At 39.8% G+C, this 16,598-nt stretch overlaps 1 protein-coding gene across 1 annotated transcript in view; it reads left to right on the top strand.

The window, feature by feature from the left end:
* The first annotated feature begins 2,280 nt into the window (after window positions 1-2,280).
* The window catches only part of sptbn5 (spectrin, beta, non-erythrocytic 5), a 66,360-nt gene continuing 52,042 nt past the window's right edge, over window positions 2,281-16,598 (top strand). Inside the window, exons 1-7 of the mRNA XM_060932998.1 lie at window positions 2,281-2,406; window positions 11,557-11,724; window positions 11,891-12,007; window positions 12,173-12,330; window positions 12,433-12,661; window positions 15,484-16,118; window positions 16,279-16,417. Of these exons, the coding sequence (XP_060788981.1) occupies window positions 2,281-2,406; window positions 11,557-11,724; window positions 11,891-12,007; window positions 12,173-12,330; window positions 12,433-12,661; window positions 15,484-16,118; window positions 16,279-16,417 (1,572 nt within the window). The remainder of the gene's footprint in view (window positions 2,407-11,556; window positions 11,725-11,890; window positions 12,008-12,172; window positions 12,331-12,432; window positions 12,662-15,483; window positions 16,119-16,278; window positions 16,418-16,598) is intronic.

Raw genomic sequence — 16,598 nt, 5'->3', positions numbered from 1 at the left:
ACTTCTGAGCAACTGAAGGCCTCTCTCACATTGGCTAAAGTTAATGTTCATGAGTCCACCATCAGGAGAACACTGAACAACAATGGTGTGCATGAAAGGGTTGCAAGGAGAAAGCCACTGCTCTCCAAAAAGAACATTGATGCTCATCTGCAGTTTGCTAAAGATCACATGGACAAGCCAGAAGGTTATTGGAAAAATGTTTTGTGGATGGATGAGACCAAAATAGAATTTTTTGGTTTAAATGAGAAGCGTTATGTTTGCAGAAAGGAAAACACTGCATTCCAGCATAAGAACCTTATCCCATCTGTGAAACATGGTGGTGGTAGTATCATGGTTTGGGCCTGTTTTGCTGCATCTGGGCCAGGACGGCTTACCATCATTGATGGAACAATGAATTCTGAATTATACCAGCGAATTCTAAAGGAAAATGTCAGGACATCTGTCCATGAACTGAATCTCAAGAGAAGGTGGGTCATGCAGCAAGACAATGACCCTAAGCACACAAGTCGTTCTACCAAAGAATGGTTAAAGAAGAATAAAGTTAATGTTTTGGAATGGCCAAGTCAAAGTCCTGACCTTAATCCAATCGAAATGTTGTGGAAGGACCTGAAGCGAGCAGCTCATGTGAGGAAACCCAGCAACATCCCAGAGTTGAAGCTGTTCTGTACAGAGGAACGGGCTAAAATTCCTCCAAGCCGGTGTGCAGGACTGATCAACAGTTACCGGAAACGTTTAGTTGCAGTTCTTGCTGCACAAGGGGGTCACACCAGATACTGAAAGCAAAGGTCCACATACTTTTGCCACTCACAGATATGTAATATTGGATCATTTTCCTCAATAAATAAATGACCAAGTATAATATTTTTGTCTCATTTGTTTAACTGGGTTCTCTTTATCTACTTTTAGGACTTGTGTGAAAATCTGATGTTGTTTTAGGTCATATTTATGCAGGAATATAGAAAATTCTGAAGGGTTCACAAACTTTCAAGCACCACTGTATAGATCTTTACAAATGCGGATCTCACCTCACATGCTCACTTTATCTGCATTATCATTTTATGGCTTAAAGTATATCCTTAAATGCCACTGCAGAAATGCATACTGCACTAAATATGATGTGCAACCTTTATCCCTCTCTAGTTCCAGAGTCAGGTGACAGATAGTGGCCCTCCCTGTCAATCTACTACATAATCGTGGCTTCAAAGTTCAGTTCAGTTCAGTTCACTACTTCACTCATCGAGGTGCATGAAGGAGCTTGGTTAAAATCATGACTATCGCCACGTCTTAGATCGACTTGTTAGGCTGAGAGTTCAGAAGAGGACATTGTGAGGGTTTGTAAAATAAATAAAATAAAAAATATATACCGGTATTTTGATGCATTTGATAATATGTTACATTTTTTAATGAGTAGATATAAAAGGAAAGTTGTACTGGTATTTTTGCTATTTTCAGTTATCTTTGATCTTTACATCATGTCTTTTAGCTGTAATACAACATTTTTGGATCACACTTGCTGCATTTACCGTAGGTGTTGAGTAAAATCATTAGACCTAAATGCTTATATCAGTACACAGTATCTATAAATATACTGTAGAATATTCTGTCCATTATATAATAAGATGTACAATAGAATTTGGATATTCTGGATAAATGCTGTTGCTTTTTTTTTTTTTTCGTGCCAAGTCTGACTTTAGCAACCAGCTTTGATTTTGTTGACTTGTATGATACAAGTCTGGCTGTAAAAGGGGTGACATAAAATCCCAGGAATTTTTATTGTCCTTTTGGTAAATTGAAGCATGGAATGCAGAACCACATGAATGATTAACAGACAAATTAACATAAAAAATCAATAGCATTGATAACTTTTTTTTGTATAAATAACTGTAAAAAGTTTCTTTATTTCTCTGCTCACTGTAAAATTCAGAACAATCAACAGTGAAGGTCTCAACTTCAGTATGAAGTGTGAAGCTTAATAATTAAACTCATCCTGTGACTTAAATTAAGGGCACCATTCAGTATGAAACCATTATACTGTAACACATAAAATAATATTTGACCAAAGAAAAACCTCTTATAGATTATAATTCTATGAAGACACTGCAAGCATTCTGTTAATCAAAGCACTACTGATATTTTAAGTAATCTTAAAAAAAAAAAACTATATTCATTTCTAATGCTTAAATATACAATTCTTCATTTATCACGTAATGATGAGTTTTTAAACAAACCCACCTATAAAGGTGTTATTTACTTCTGTGAAATTTTGCTGTGATCTCACAGATGTCTGAGTTGGCAGATGTAGAGGAGTATGAGCATGGACGCATTCGGGAGCTGCAGCAGCAGCGCATGACCGTCCAGAAAAAGACCTACACTAAGTGGATGAACAGTGTCTTCTCGAAAAATGGGGTATGAAGAAGAACAAGCCACATCACCATTTTCAATGCAACATTATGACTAACATTAATGAAAAAACATCTGACAGTCACTGATAAAAGATTTTTATCAGCGTTTGGAGAAAAAATTGTTGTTGACAGTTGTATTCAAAAGTTATCACACCCCTGGCAAAATAAATATTTTTTTGTTGACTTTTGAAGTGAAAAGAAGTCAATACAACCTCTGCAGCAAACTAATTATTCATTCATGTTTGATGAACTTAAAAAAAAGTCAATCTTGGCATGGACACCCATCCAGTTGTAAAGGCTCTTTAACTCTTTACCCCTTAAAGCAGTTGCTACAGTTACCCTTGTATATGTATATACCGTTCACCCTTAGAACATATTTACAAGAAAAAAAGTCTTAAGACAAGGTTTTGTTCATATCAGTTTTCTCCTTCTCCTCCTCTCTCCTCATGTTATTCTGTATTTTTTTTCATCCCTGTCTTCCTGTCCTGTCTACCCCTGTGTCAATTGTATGTATATGTACGGACAGGTTGACGGCCAATTTCTCTGGTACTTGTGACTAGTGACAATAAAGGGTTCATTCATTCATTATGTTGAAACAATCATGACATATCATACATTTTTGAAAAGAGGGCATGACACAGAATACAAAAATCACTCATAAAGTTATGTTTCAACATTCACCAACTCACAGGTAGTGTCTGAAAGGTGAGTAAAACCTGTGTGAAAACCAATCTTCACATTTTACGTGAAGAATTCATGTCAAATGGTGTACAATAAATGATTACTGCAACTTTCAATCAGAAAGCTTGTTTCACTCTACGTATGTAGAGGCAAATTCAGAGTCGTCAAATGTCGTCATTATGGTGCATACACGCTGGCGTCATATGTCGTCATTATGGGATATACATGGGGTCATCATATGTCATCATTAAGGGGTAAAGAGTTAATAATTAATTTATTAGACCTGCGCAGGTGGAGGCTACAGTGGTCATTGTGTGTTAGTCAGTCATGATGGGCAGACGCACGTTTTACATCTCTGTCGTTTTTGCCCTCTTATTGACTAATAATCTTTGTCACACACCCTCTGTGGAGTGTAAGCTGTTGCTAAGTGGTCATAGGAGTGGATCGACCTGTTTTCAGCGGGAAGAATAAGCTTTCGGCCTGGTTCCTCCGGTCGATGTTGGTGGATCCTTCAGATATGGGAGTATCAAGATTTTTTCATAGGACAATGGTTGGTCATTTGTTAATGATTGTCTATTGTCTGGGTTCAAACCCAGCGGCTGGCGAGGGCCTTTCTGTGTGGAGTTTGCATGTTCTCCCCGTGTCTGCGTGGGTTTCCTCCGGGTGCTCCGGTTTCCCCCACAGTCCAAAGACATGCAGTTAGGTTAACGTGGGGCAGCCTTGGGCTGGGGTGCCCTTGAGCAAGGTACCTAACTCCTGACTGCTCCCCGGGCGCTGTAGTGCTCTGGGTGTGTGGGCGTGTGTTCACTGCTTCAGATGGGTTAAATGCAGAGGATGAATTTCACTGTGCTTGAAGTGTGCATGTGACAAATAAAGGTTTCTTCTTCTTCTTCTTCTATTGTGTTTGCCATCGTAGAACAGAGTTTACGCTAATTGTACCATTTATTTTGGACCTTCCATCAGTTTATTCCCTACATTCCTGACATGGTTGAAATTGTGAAGACACAGGTTCCTGTGCGCTTACTATAACAACACCACGGCGACGTTCCACATCCTTCTGGAGGGTGATCTGTTGTTTAAATTAAACCCAGGTCCCAATGGCCTATATAAAATTTCTTCTATTGTTTCTAGGCGGCATGATAAAAGGCCTGCAAGATCATCAGCTTTGCCTTGTGGTATTAACAACATGGTTTATGGTTCACGGCCAATCCATCGCAATATCAACAATCTGAAAGTGTGGACTGTGCCTCGATTTCATCCCTAAACAACTCATTAAAGTCAATGAAGTTTTGTCTGCTCAATTGTCGTTCTGTGAGAAATAAGGCTGCTGATATCGTTGATTATATCTCTCATGATTGTAAACCGGATATTGTTGCTATAACTGAGTCTTGGCTCAACCAATGTGACGCTGCTGTCCATGTGAAGCTGTGCCCGGATGGCTACAAGTTATTAGATCATACTTGGGATTTGCATCGCGGTGGCGGTACTGCACTTTTATATTGTGATTCACTATTTGTGAACAAAACTTCATATGAATTCTCTGAGTGGCTAATCAACTATTCCTCTGCTGATAAACTGCGTGTAGTTATTATATATCGCCCGCCTTATTCCAGTGAACACAGAGTACCCACGAACGTATTTTTTTGAGGAATTTTTCAGCTACTTGGAATCTTTGTTACTATGTAAGGAGTCACTTTTAATTTGCGGGGACTTCAACATCCATGTCGATTCTACTAGCAACATAGACTCCGTCAAGTTTCGGGATTTGCTTGATTCGGTGGGATTGAAGCAACATGTCAACTACCCTACCCACGTTAATGGCCACACCCTAGACCTGATTATTATGCGCATCCCTGATTACATCATCGAAGGACAGCCTCAAGTGGATCGCTTTATTTCAGATCATGTCTCTGTTATTTGCAACCTTCATGTAGGCAAGCCCTTGCCACTGAAACGCAGAGTCACTTACTGGAAGTTGAAATCTATTGATTATGATGCACTGAGGCGAGACGTGTCTGAATCTACACTGTGTTCAACTGACCTTGGCTGGTCACAAAATCAGCTGGCAGAGGAAATTGATGCTCTTGTACGTGTTTACAATTCTACCTTGATTGAATTAATGGACCGGCACACCCCCTTGAAGACTAAGATACTCAGAGCGAGACAGACTGCTCCTTGGTACAACGTGGAGATTGATGTTGCAAAAAGACGTCGACGGAAGGCTGAAAGGGCGTGGCGGAAGAGCAAGTCGACTGAAGATTTTAATTTATTCAAGACCCAGAGAAATCATGCGATTCATCTGATAAACGAAGCGAAAACGACATACTACACTGACTTCATCTCTGAAAATTGTGATAATCAAAGCAAACTCTTTCAAGCTGCAAAAGCGTTACTAATACCAAAAAGTGAATTTTGCTTTCCAAATTCTTCTAACGACACAGTGTTGTCTAATGATATTGGCTCGTTCTTTGTGCATAAGATCTCAAGAAGTAGGAGTGAAGTTGATGCCATGCATCTGGAATCATCCTCTCGTGACCTGGTCCCTGATTACAAGAGGATTGTGGATTGCAATTTTGCGTTGTCCTCCTTTCGTCAGCTTAGTGAGGATGATGTTAAAACTCTTGTCATGAGTTCTGCTAAGAAGTACTGTAAATTGGATCCAGTGCCTACGCCAGTCTTGGTAGAATGTTTGGATATATTACTACCAGTTGTCACTCACTTGATCAACTCCTCATTGGCTAATGGATATTTCCCTGAAGTCTGGAAGGAGGCTATTGTTAAGCCGTTGCTAAAGAAAGCGGGACTAGATGCTGTGTTTAACAACCTGCGCCCAATTAGCAACCTACAGTTCATTTCTAAGCTGACAGAACGCGTAGTCTGTGAACAAGCATCTGACTACTTGCAAACTCACGGCTTAGTTCCTGAACTACAGTCAGCCTACAGAAAGAGCCATAGCATGGAGACAGCACTTTTAAAAGTGCAAAATTATATTTTACTGAGCATGGACAGTCAGCATGTGATTTTACTTGTGCTGTTAGATCTGAGTGCGGCCTTTGATACGGCCGACTATACAATCCTCCTCCGTCGACTTGAGACATCATTTGGTATCACAGGAAGAGTACTTCAGTGGTTTGCTTCCTATCTGTCGGGCCGTGCACAGCGAGTGGTATATGGCGAGGGTCTTTCGGACAAGTTCCAGTTATCGTGCGGAGCGCCACAGGGCTCCTGTCTAGGACCCTTACTCTTTTCACTATATGCCAGTAAATTGTTTGATGTCATCAAGGAACACTTACCAGTGGCACATGCATATGCAGATGACACCCAATTATATCTGTCATTCAAGCCGGACTGCAGTATAAGTCAAGTGGAGTGCGTTGCCGCAATGGAGAGGTGCATCAAAGCAGTACGCGCATGCATGGCAATGGACAAGATGAAATTGAATGATGCGAAGCCTGAGTTCTTAATTATAGGGACTAAACATCAGCTCAAGAAGGTTAACATTCACAAGTTAACAGTGGGTGAAGTTAGTGTTGTACCTGTCTCAACTGCCAAGAATTTAGGAACAATATTTGACAGTAATATGAGTCTAGTACCTCATATCAATAACACTTGTAAGACTGCATTTTTTCATCTCCATCACATCAGGAGAATAAGAAAATATCTTTCTGCTGACACTTCTAGAATCTTAGTTTATTCCTTTATAACAAGTAGATTGGACTATTGCAACAGTCTTTTGTATGGCCTTCCGGCCAAGTCTATTAGCAAATTACAGCGAGTCCAAAATGCAGCAGTAAGGCTTATTACAGCTACACCTTGTTTTTCTCATATTACTCCAGTTTTGTGCTATCTGCACTGGCTCCCGGTTAGTGAACGAATGGTTTTTAAAATGTTAGTTTTAACTTTCAAGGCAATGTATGGGTTTGCACCAGCATACATTTGTAATTTGGTTCAGATTAAGTCATGGAGCACATATGCTTTATGCAGAAACCATGAAATTTTTCTCACACCATTCAGTGCTAAGACAAAGAAGAGGCTGGGCGATAGGGCCTTTGCAGCAGCTGCGCCAACACTTTTCAATACACTTCCTCGAGAGATTAGACAGGAGAAGGATTCTAACAATTTTAAGAAAATAGTTAAGACATTTCTATTCAATAGAGTTTACAACTAGCTAGTTTTATATTAGGGATTATTATTAATATTTTTTCTAAGTTTTTTATGTATGTGCGCGCGTGTGTATGCATGCGTGTTATATGTACTGTATGTGTGCATGCATGTGGCGTGCGTGCTTGCAATGCACATGCACGCGCGCCACGTGTATGTATATGCCCATATTTGTATAATATTTTGTAACACGCATTTGATCATATATTTCATGTTAATTTGCGTGCTATAAGCAATAAATTATTATTATTATTATTATTACCTTAATTGACTTATAAGGATGCCATAAGAGGGTCAAGAATTGTCATTAGAAATAACAAATCCAGAGTGTAATAAATTTCATAGCTTCAAACAACCATGAGCTCCTCTAATCAGCTGACTGAGAATCTGAACATGAAGCTAATTTATGCTTAAAAAGAGCAAGGTTATAAAAAAAAAGTCACTGATCAAAGCACTTCTAGCTCACAATTTCCACAAAATGTCATTATGAAATGGCGGTTAAAGGAAACTCTGGAAGCTTTCAGATAAAACTGCCTGCATTATGGGCAGAAAGACAAAGCAAAATCCTGAAAAATGACCAAAAGGACATGCAGGAAGGTTGAGCTGACACAGGAGTTGTAGTGCACCATTTAACGTGCAGCTTGTTTGTACAAACATGACCTAAGGTCATCACAAGTAAATCTTATCTATATATTATTATCTCGACAATCCAGAGGCATTTTGAAAATGACTGCTGTCGACTTTGGTCAAAATCACCAAAGGTATGTCTGGAGGGGGGGAAAACAAGCAGCATTTGAGGAAAAGAACACATTCACAGCTGTGGGGTTGTACGGCAATCAGTGGCACAGGAAATGTCACACATGCCCCCAATCTTTTTATTTTCTATTTTTATGTTCATCAAACATGAATAAAGAAATACATTGGTGCAGATGTTGACTTTACTTCTTTTCACTTCAAAATGCAACAAAATATGTAATTGGCTGGGGTGTGCAAACATTTGCATAGAAATGTATGTGCACCAAAGTATGTCCTCAACATGTAAAATTCTGTTCTAACTGTAAATCATCTGTTCTAATGTCAACTAGTCAATTAACGTATGGAAACTATACCACATATCTCTTTTGTCATGATAACATGGTAGTTATCTACAATGATATAATGTTAGCAAACATCATCTTAGTCTTGTGCCTTCTGTTTTCATTTGATCTACTGTTAAATTCCCCCACGTTCACACATGATGACTATAATATATAGGATGTTATCATAACGCATGTCATTAAACATTTATGTGCTCATCTGATAATTGCTGAACACATACAGTATGGTACTAGCTATGTAATCGCTAAACATTTACCAGCTAATTTCCTCAAGAATTACAGGTATACTTAACAGTTATTCCACAAAATCAAGTCGTACATGAGCTGATAGCCAATGAGGTGCGTAGCGCTGAGTCGGCTATAAGCCATGTACAATGAAATTGAGTGGAATAACTGTTTTATTATATCCACATTCACTGGATTTTGAGAAACAGAGAATTTTTATGTTTTGCAAATTCGATAAATAAAAACTTTGTACAAAACATCTGACAAAATCATTTCCGCTTAGAACGTAAAAAAAACCCCAAACAAACAGTGAAACGACAGTAGCAATTTGTGAAAAATGCTCTAATAATAACTTTGAAAAATAAAAAAAAATACATTCTTACAATGAAATACTGTCATTCCATATTTTGTTGCTTAAAATTTTTTTTTTTTTTTTTTTTTTGGGGGGGGGGGGGTTGTTTTCAAGTAGAGTTTTTATTTCGTCCTTGGTTGGTTTAGTAACATGATCCACCATTTTCTTCTTCTTCTTTAAGGTTTTTTGGCGGTTGGCAAACCAATTAAAGGTGCATTATGGCCACTGACTGGGCTGGAGTTTGCAACAGGAGATATGGGGGCGGGGGACTATATTCTTTTAGCTATTTCTGTTTCTTTTAAATACTTGATAACAAAGTGATATATCTGGCTTGATGCGCTCCACCATTTTGTTTTACCTCTACTCACAGTGTATGAGCTGATATCCTAGTAGAGTAGCCAATCAGAGCACACGATTGCTCATATCCAGTGAATGTGGATAGAATAAAATGCATTATATAATGCAATCTTTGTTACTAATATGTAAGCTAGAGGCAACAGTGACAAAGAGAAAAACTCCCTAAGAAGGCATGAGGACGAAACCTTGAGAAGAACCAGACTGAAAAGGGAACCCATCCTTTTCTCGATGACCCCCAATAATGGGATTATAAATCTTTACAGTATATATGTGTAAACAGTACTAAATGTGCTGAAAGAAGAGTCTTCATGATTACAGCAGTATTTCTTAGGTATTACACTATCCAGGTGAGATTATCCACTGAAGCATGCATCCTTAATTAAACCTTTAATAGCTTTATGGCATTCATTTTGGTATTCTATATGTAAATAAGGACATTAGTTCCTCTAATGCTGGAGGATAATCTAGGTGAACAACCTTTGAACTCCTCTGTAAGTTCAATTATGTAACCCTCTGGTGGCATCTCAGTGAGGAAGAACATAAAAAAGGAGGAAAGGATATAGCTCATAACTCAAGGTCTTGCATAAACATTTCAGCAATGCTGAAGCTAGGAAGGAAGAGGACCTTGCAGTGAGTGCCAACACTAAATGTAGTATATTCTCTGTCATGACGGCAACAAAACAAACAAGATCAACTGTGAGCTACTGCTCACTTACGTATCCCCCCGTTCTTGCTTATATCAGAATACAAGCAATCAAAGGAATAGGACACTTATTATGAATGTTGACTTCAAAAAATAATTAACCCTGAAACAAGTAAGTAAAGAGCAGTGTTCTCCCCAGGGATTTCAAACAGCATCCTGGTAAACTGGCATTTTGAAATAGCATTTTGCTTCTTGAAATAGCGTCAAAACCCACCCTATATGTTTTGTAAATACATTCAGTCGGTAAATAGGAAGTCGATGAACGACAGACCTGAAAATGATATACACGGTATAGAACCCCAGGCTGAAGCTCGGTACCAAATATCAAGCAGTTGTGATTTGTAGTTGCTGAGAAAAATGTTATGAAATTGTTGTAAATCCACGCTATATGTTTCGTAAATTCATTCAGTCGGTAAACAGGAAGTTGATGTGTGACAGACCTAAAAACGGTATAGAAACCCAAGCTGAAGCTCAGTACTAAATATCAAGTAGTTGTAATTTGTAGTTGCTGAGAAAAGTGTTACAAAAATGTTGTAAATCCACCCTATATGTTTCGTAAATACATTCAGTCGGTAAACAGGAAGATGATGTGCGACAGACCTGAAAATGGTATACATGGTATAGAACTCCAAGCTGAAGTTTGGTACCAAGTTGCTAGGATTTATGGTTGCTGAGAAAAAGGGTGTTTCAGACAGATGGAGATACAGATGGATGGACAGAGGTAAACCAGTATTATACCCCAGAGTGGGGGTATAATAATGTCAGTAAACATGTTTTATCAAAATGATTGCTAGTATTATAAATCAGCCTTTACTACATTGTGATGTTTGTTAAGCACCAAATAATATATCAATAGCTATAAGGGCCTGACACAGACTACATATGCTTTATATCCTTTTCTTTTTTACTTTCACTTGTTTGAGTTTATTATTTCATTAATCATCTTCAGTAAGCGTATTATCCTGGTCAGGGTCACATACATGTACTTTTTCTATATTTCCTTCTATACTTTCTGCAGCTATCTCATCTCATTATCTCTAGCTGCTTTATCCTTCTACAGGGTCGCAGGCAAGCTGGAGCCTATCCCAGCTGACTACGGGCGAAAGGCGGGGTACACCCTGGACAAGTCGCCAGGTCATCACAGGGCTGACACATAGACACAGACAACCATTCACACTCACATTCACACCTACGATCAATTTAGAGTTGCCAGTTAACCTAACCTGCATGTCTTTGGACTGTGGGGGAAACCGGAGCACCCGGAGGAGACCCACGCGGACACGGGGAGAACATGCAAACTCCACACAGAAAGGCCCTCGCCGGCCATGGGGCTCGAACCCAGACCTTCTTGCTGTGAGGCGACAGTGCTAACCACTACACCACCGTGCCGCCCTCTACAGCTTCCTAAATCATCTAAATCCATTAAGGAATTTGGAATGTGGGGAATTAACAGGGAAATGTTGTATGATAAAAATGAAGGAAACCAGAAAACGGAATTTAATTCCACCTTTTATTTAGGGCCTGATACAATTGACCTGACTTGTCCTGGTGAAGTAATACAGGTACCACTCTTTTCAGGAAGAGGTTATGCTGAATGATGTGTACGTAGAGCTGAAGACCGGAGTACATTTAGTGCGACTCTTGGAGCTCATCTCCAGGGAGAAGTTACCCACTCCCAGCCGACGCACCCTCAGAGTACACTGCTTAGAGAACAACAGCATTGCCATAAACTTCCTCAAAACCAAGGTACCACTGGCAGAATCAAATTAATCAATCTTAAACCTAAAACAAGAAAATAAATATACAGCAGTGAACAATCTAAAAGAATTTCTCATCTGACATGTGGGTCTTTTCTTGGAGAATATCTTTATTAATTATGACGGCCTTAAAATGTCCCTTTCTTTCCCTTTAGATCCGAGTAGATTTGATTGGACCTGAGAATATTGTGGATGGGGACAGAACCCTGATCCTGGGCCTCATCTGGATCATCATTCTCCGTTTCCAAATTGGAGCAATTAATCTTGATGAGGTAGTGAACAAAAATACATGCATATAGTATATCTGCTCACAAGTTTGAGTTAAGTGCAAATGCAAGAAAATGAAGGGACTTACTGTAGCTAGCGTCTTTTCAGTGACTAATTCCTGACATGAAAGATTATCTGCTTTAACTGCATACTGACTCTGTTGTTTCCAGGACAGTGGTGATGCCAGCTTAGCACGCCGTTCAGCCAAGGAGGCTCTTCTGATATGGTGTCAAAGGAAGACTGCTGGCTATAACAATGTGGATGTTCAGGACTTTTCCAGCAGCTGGAGGGATGGTCTGGCCTTCAATGCACTCATCCATGCTCACCGGTAGAGTTTATGAAAACAAGACCATCACTACATATACAAAAGCACGCATAGATTCAGCGATACATCTTCAACTATTAAGTCTGTGGTGGCGTTCTTTTCCAGGCCAGACCTGTTTGATTACAATCGACTTCATCCAGATGAAGCAAGGAGGAACTTGGGACATGCTTTCAGTCTAGCAGAGAGGGAATTTGGCATCATGCAGCTCCTTGATGTAGAAGACATAGTGGTTTCACATCCTGATGAGAAGTCCATCATGACTTATGTCTCACTCTACTACCATTACTTTTCTAAAGTGAAGCAGGGGAAAACCATCCAGAAGAGAATAGCCAAGGTCTGTTATACCAGTAACTGTCATGGAATTTCCTCAGTCACTACCAGTCATTTAAAGTAACAGTTTCACAATATGTGCAATTTGGTTTTATTGCCTCTCACCATAGAAGCAAATGATTAATTCATGAATTAATTCATCTTCAATAAGCACTTTATCCTGATCAGGGTCATAGTGGATCCAGAGCCTATCCCAGGAACACTGGGAATGAGGCAGAAATACACTACCCTGGATGGGATGCCATTCCATCACAGGGCACCATGCTTATACACACACACACACACACACACACACACACACACACACACACACACACACACACACTCTTTCATATCTAGGTGCATATACAGTAGCCAATCCCACAATTAACCTGAACTCAGGGTCAAACAGGAACCCTGGAGCTTTGAGGCAGTCATGCTACCTGTTGTTCCACTGCGCCACCTGAAGTAGAAGATAATGAAACTTATAAATGTTGTAGCAAAAATATACTTAAGAGCCTGGCATGTGTGTTTGGTTGACTTACACAGGACACTGCACTTAAGTGTACCTCCAACCATCAAATCCCAAAGACTAGCACATTAAGAAGTGTTTTTACACACCAAGTATTTATGCTACCTTGTGGATTCTACAATGAATGAGGGCTGCACTCAGGGAGACTGCGGATTATTGGATTTTACAGTAGCAAGGGAGGAGCTCTGGCTTTAATCAGATAAGCAGAAGCTCAGCCCTGGGAATATACACAAGTGAGGAAGTAAGTCCTCAGCCCACAGCACAATTATGAAGATAGCGAAATAGCATTCGCTATACTACAGCATCATGACAGAAAAACACCTTTCGACAGACAGTTGGAGGCCACCTAGCGGATTTGAGTTCAGAGGGCAGAAGATTCTATTTTAGCACTGGCCAGAGGCTCACAGAGTGGTACAGTGGTGAGAAGTGTCCTGTACTGCCTATGCAGGAAAAGGATGATAAGATTATTCACCACCACATCCGAATGTGTGAATAGAACAGTCCACTAGCTGTCACAGAGGTGTGTTAAATAATGATGTACACGTCGGTTCGGGAAGTGCTCCAGCCTGGGTCAGAGTTGGGGGCAGGTTGGTTTTGAGACAAGGCAGACGGTGTGTTTGTTTTCAGGTGTGACCAGCTGGGTCATTGGTTGGCAATGTCTCTCACTGGGAGTTTCAGCAATCAATGGCTGAGATGGCAGATTATGAAAGAGATCATTATTAAACCACAAACGAGTGTTTCAGCACTGCAAAAGGTGTGTATAAGTAGCTAGATAACAGTGTACTATGTTGATGTAAGTAAAAGTTACTCCAGTACTTTCACACTTAATTGTAGTTTGGAGACTACCATGGTAATGGAGTTGAAATAGTATTGTACTAATTTTATGTTTTGTGCAGGTCTCAGGTGTCTGACCAAAATTTAAAAAAAAAAAAAAAGTTTTGTCTTAAAGCTTAATTATTTGTTAGAGATGATCTGAAAATACAGATTATCCATAAATACAGTCAATACAGAATAACAATGAATACTTCAAAAAATAGGAGGTAGTACACACACACACACACACACACACACACACACACACACACACACACAAACAATTTTCTTTATATTCATAGAATGCACACTAAAATTCTTTGGATACTACTGCCCTTTCAATGTATAGAAGTTTATTTCCTCTAATAAAGCTGCTTTATATTATCATGTTTTCTCTGTACATTCAGTGGCCCTTGTCTTGGGTACATCTGCAATACAGATGCACTTTGTAGGTATACAATTTTTAACTGTAGTCCATTGATTGCTTTGCACAATTTGTAAGCCCGTCTACTCCATCCATCAGTGAAAAGGGATCACCACCAGATGACTGCTGACCAGATATTATTTGGATGGTGGATCATTCTCAGCATAGCAGTACCAGTTACATGGCAGCAGTAACTTAGTGTTTGTTGGTCTGGCATGGGGACATCAGACATAGCAGTAATGTTGGAGGGTTTTGAAGCCTTGTGTATTCTTACTTCTTCTTTGTTAGACCACTCTGTAAGTGCAGTGAGAAGCTATAGTTCTTTTTCAGTTCTTGTTTTCCCCTTTGTGTCACTTTCTAGAGCTTCATCAGTGCAGTTTTTGACCACAACAATGTAGCTGGCTAAATATCTTTGGACTGTTATTAACATTAGCTTGGGACATTACACCTTGCCTCCAACAGAGATAGTAGTGAAGCACTTCACAAGCTCCTCCTGTTTACAAAGTATATAAAGTGAACTTTATCTAGAAATCATTGTGAAGACTTGTTAACTCTTGTATGCATACTTTCTGATTGCTTTTTGTGTGTTTTGACACTTGCCTTGTACTTTGACGACTCTTTAATGTTGCAATTTTGCCCATTGTGTTTAATGCTTGATTGTGTTTTGACCATTGTTCACTTTACATTCTTGACTTTTGGATTGCATATTGGATTGTCACCTAATCAACACATAGATCTTCAAATCACTCTTGATTCCTGTATCAGCAATGACATAAAGGTGTTTAAAATTTCAAGCAACACTGCTCTTTCTGATACAAATGCCACACACACTACCATGCCAGTGTCACTGCTGTCCACCAGGTGGCCCTATGGTGGTCCCTTTCCAGTGTGTGTTCCAGCTGGAGGGTCGGTCAAATTACATAAAATATGTAGACTAGATGTGCCTATGCATTATGTGTGGAAAGCACTCTGTTGGAACTAAAGATCTTTACAAGAAATTACCCTACTTATACTGATAAGAAAATCTGAAGTGCAATTTAGTCTGGTACCTGTACCTGGTTCTTCCCTCTGCTTCCAGATTGTAGACCTCCTGAAAGAGCTGGATGACATGAAAAGGGAATACGAGCGCATGGTCTCTGACCTACTGCAATGGATCAGGACCAAAATAGTGATGCTAGATGACCGTTCTTTCCCAAACTCCCTGCCAGCCATGAAGCAGCTGGTGGCTGCCTTTAAGACATTCCGCACTGTGGAGAAGCCCCCTAAGTACCAGGAGAGAGGTGCTATTGAAGCCCACCTCTTCAGCCTGCGTACAAAGCTGATGGCCAACAATCAGCGTGCCTATGTTCCTCCAGAAGGCAAGACTCTAGGAGATATTGAGAAGACCTGGACCCTGCTGGAGAGGGCAGAGTATGAGCGGGAGCGTTACCTGCAGAATGCCCTCTTGAGGCTGGAGCAACTTGAGCAACTGGCGCAGAAGTTTGGCCGCAAAGCAGCACTCAGGGAGGGTTACTTGGAGGACATACTGCAGTTGGTTCAGAAGGATGATTTGAAGCGACTGGAAACTCTGGAGGAAGCCCAGGTTGCAGCCCAGAAGCTGGAAGCCTTATGCACTGATGTGTTGGCTCACGAGCCTCGTTTTCAGGCTCTCAGTGAGATGGCAGCCATCATTAAGAGGGAGAATTACCACAGCAAGGAACAGGTTGTCTACAGGTGTGTTGACACACTTTATCATTTGTGACATTCAATACAACTTATTATCCATAATGGTGTTTAGGGCCAATGTTTAAAAAAATTACAAGATTTCAAGAATAAAATCAAAAATATTTTGAGAATAAAGCATCTCTTCACTGTCCTTCACTGTGTACAACAGGCAAATGAATATCTCCAAAAAATGGCAAGCTTTGCTCCAGCAGTTGCAGCAGAAAAGGGATTCTGTTGGAGATGTTGTGAACACACTTGCTGTCCTCAAGGACACAGAGTTAATTTCTCTGGACCTCAAGGAGCTACAGGTTATTCTAAGCTTAAATTATTATGTATCGTTAATTCTTGTTTAATTTAGTAAACGTAGGGCACTTCTTAGATACAATAGCTATAAAAAAGTCCACACACCCCTGTTGCAGGTTTTTGTGATGTATTACATTAATGTAATACATTCTCTAACCATTAGGCCATGGCTTCCTCCCATGTTTT

Source organism: Neoarius graeffei, chromosome 11, assembly GCF_027579695.1.
Source record: "Neoarius graeffei isolate fNeoGra1 chromosome 11, fNeoGra1.pri, whole genome shotgun sequence".
Lineage (NCBI taxonomy): Eukaryota > Metazoa > Chordata > Actinopteri > Siluriformes > Ariidae > Neoarius > Neoarius graeffei.
The sequence above is the reverse complement of the archived record's forward strand: the minus strand, read 5'-3'. Positions and strand labels throughout refer to the sequence as shown.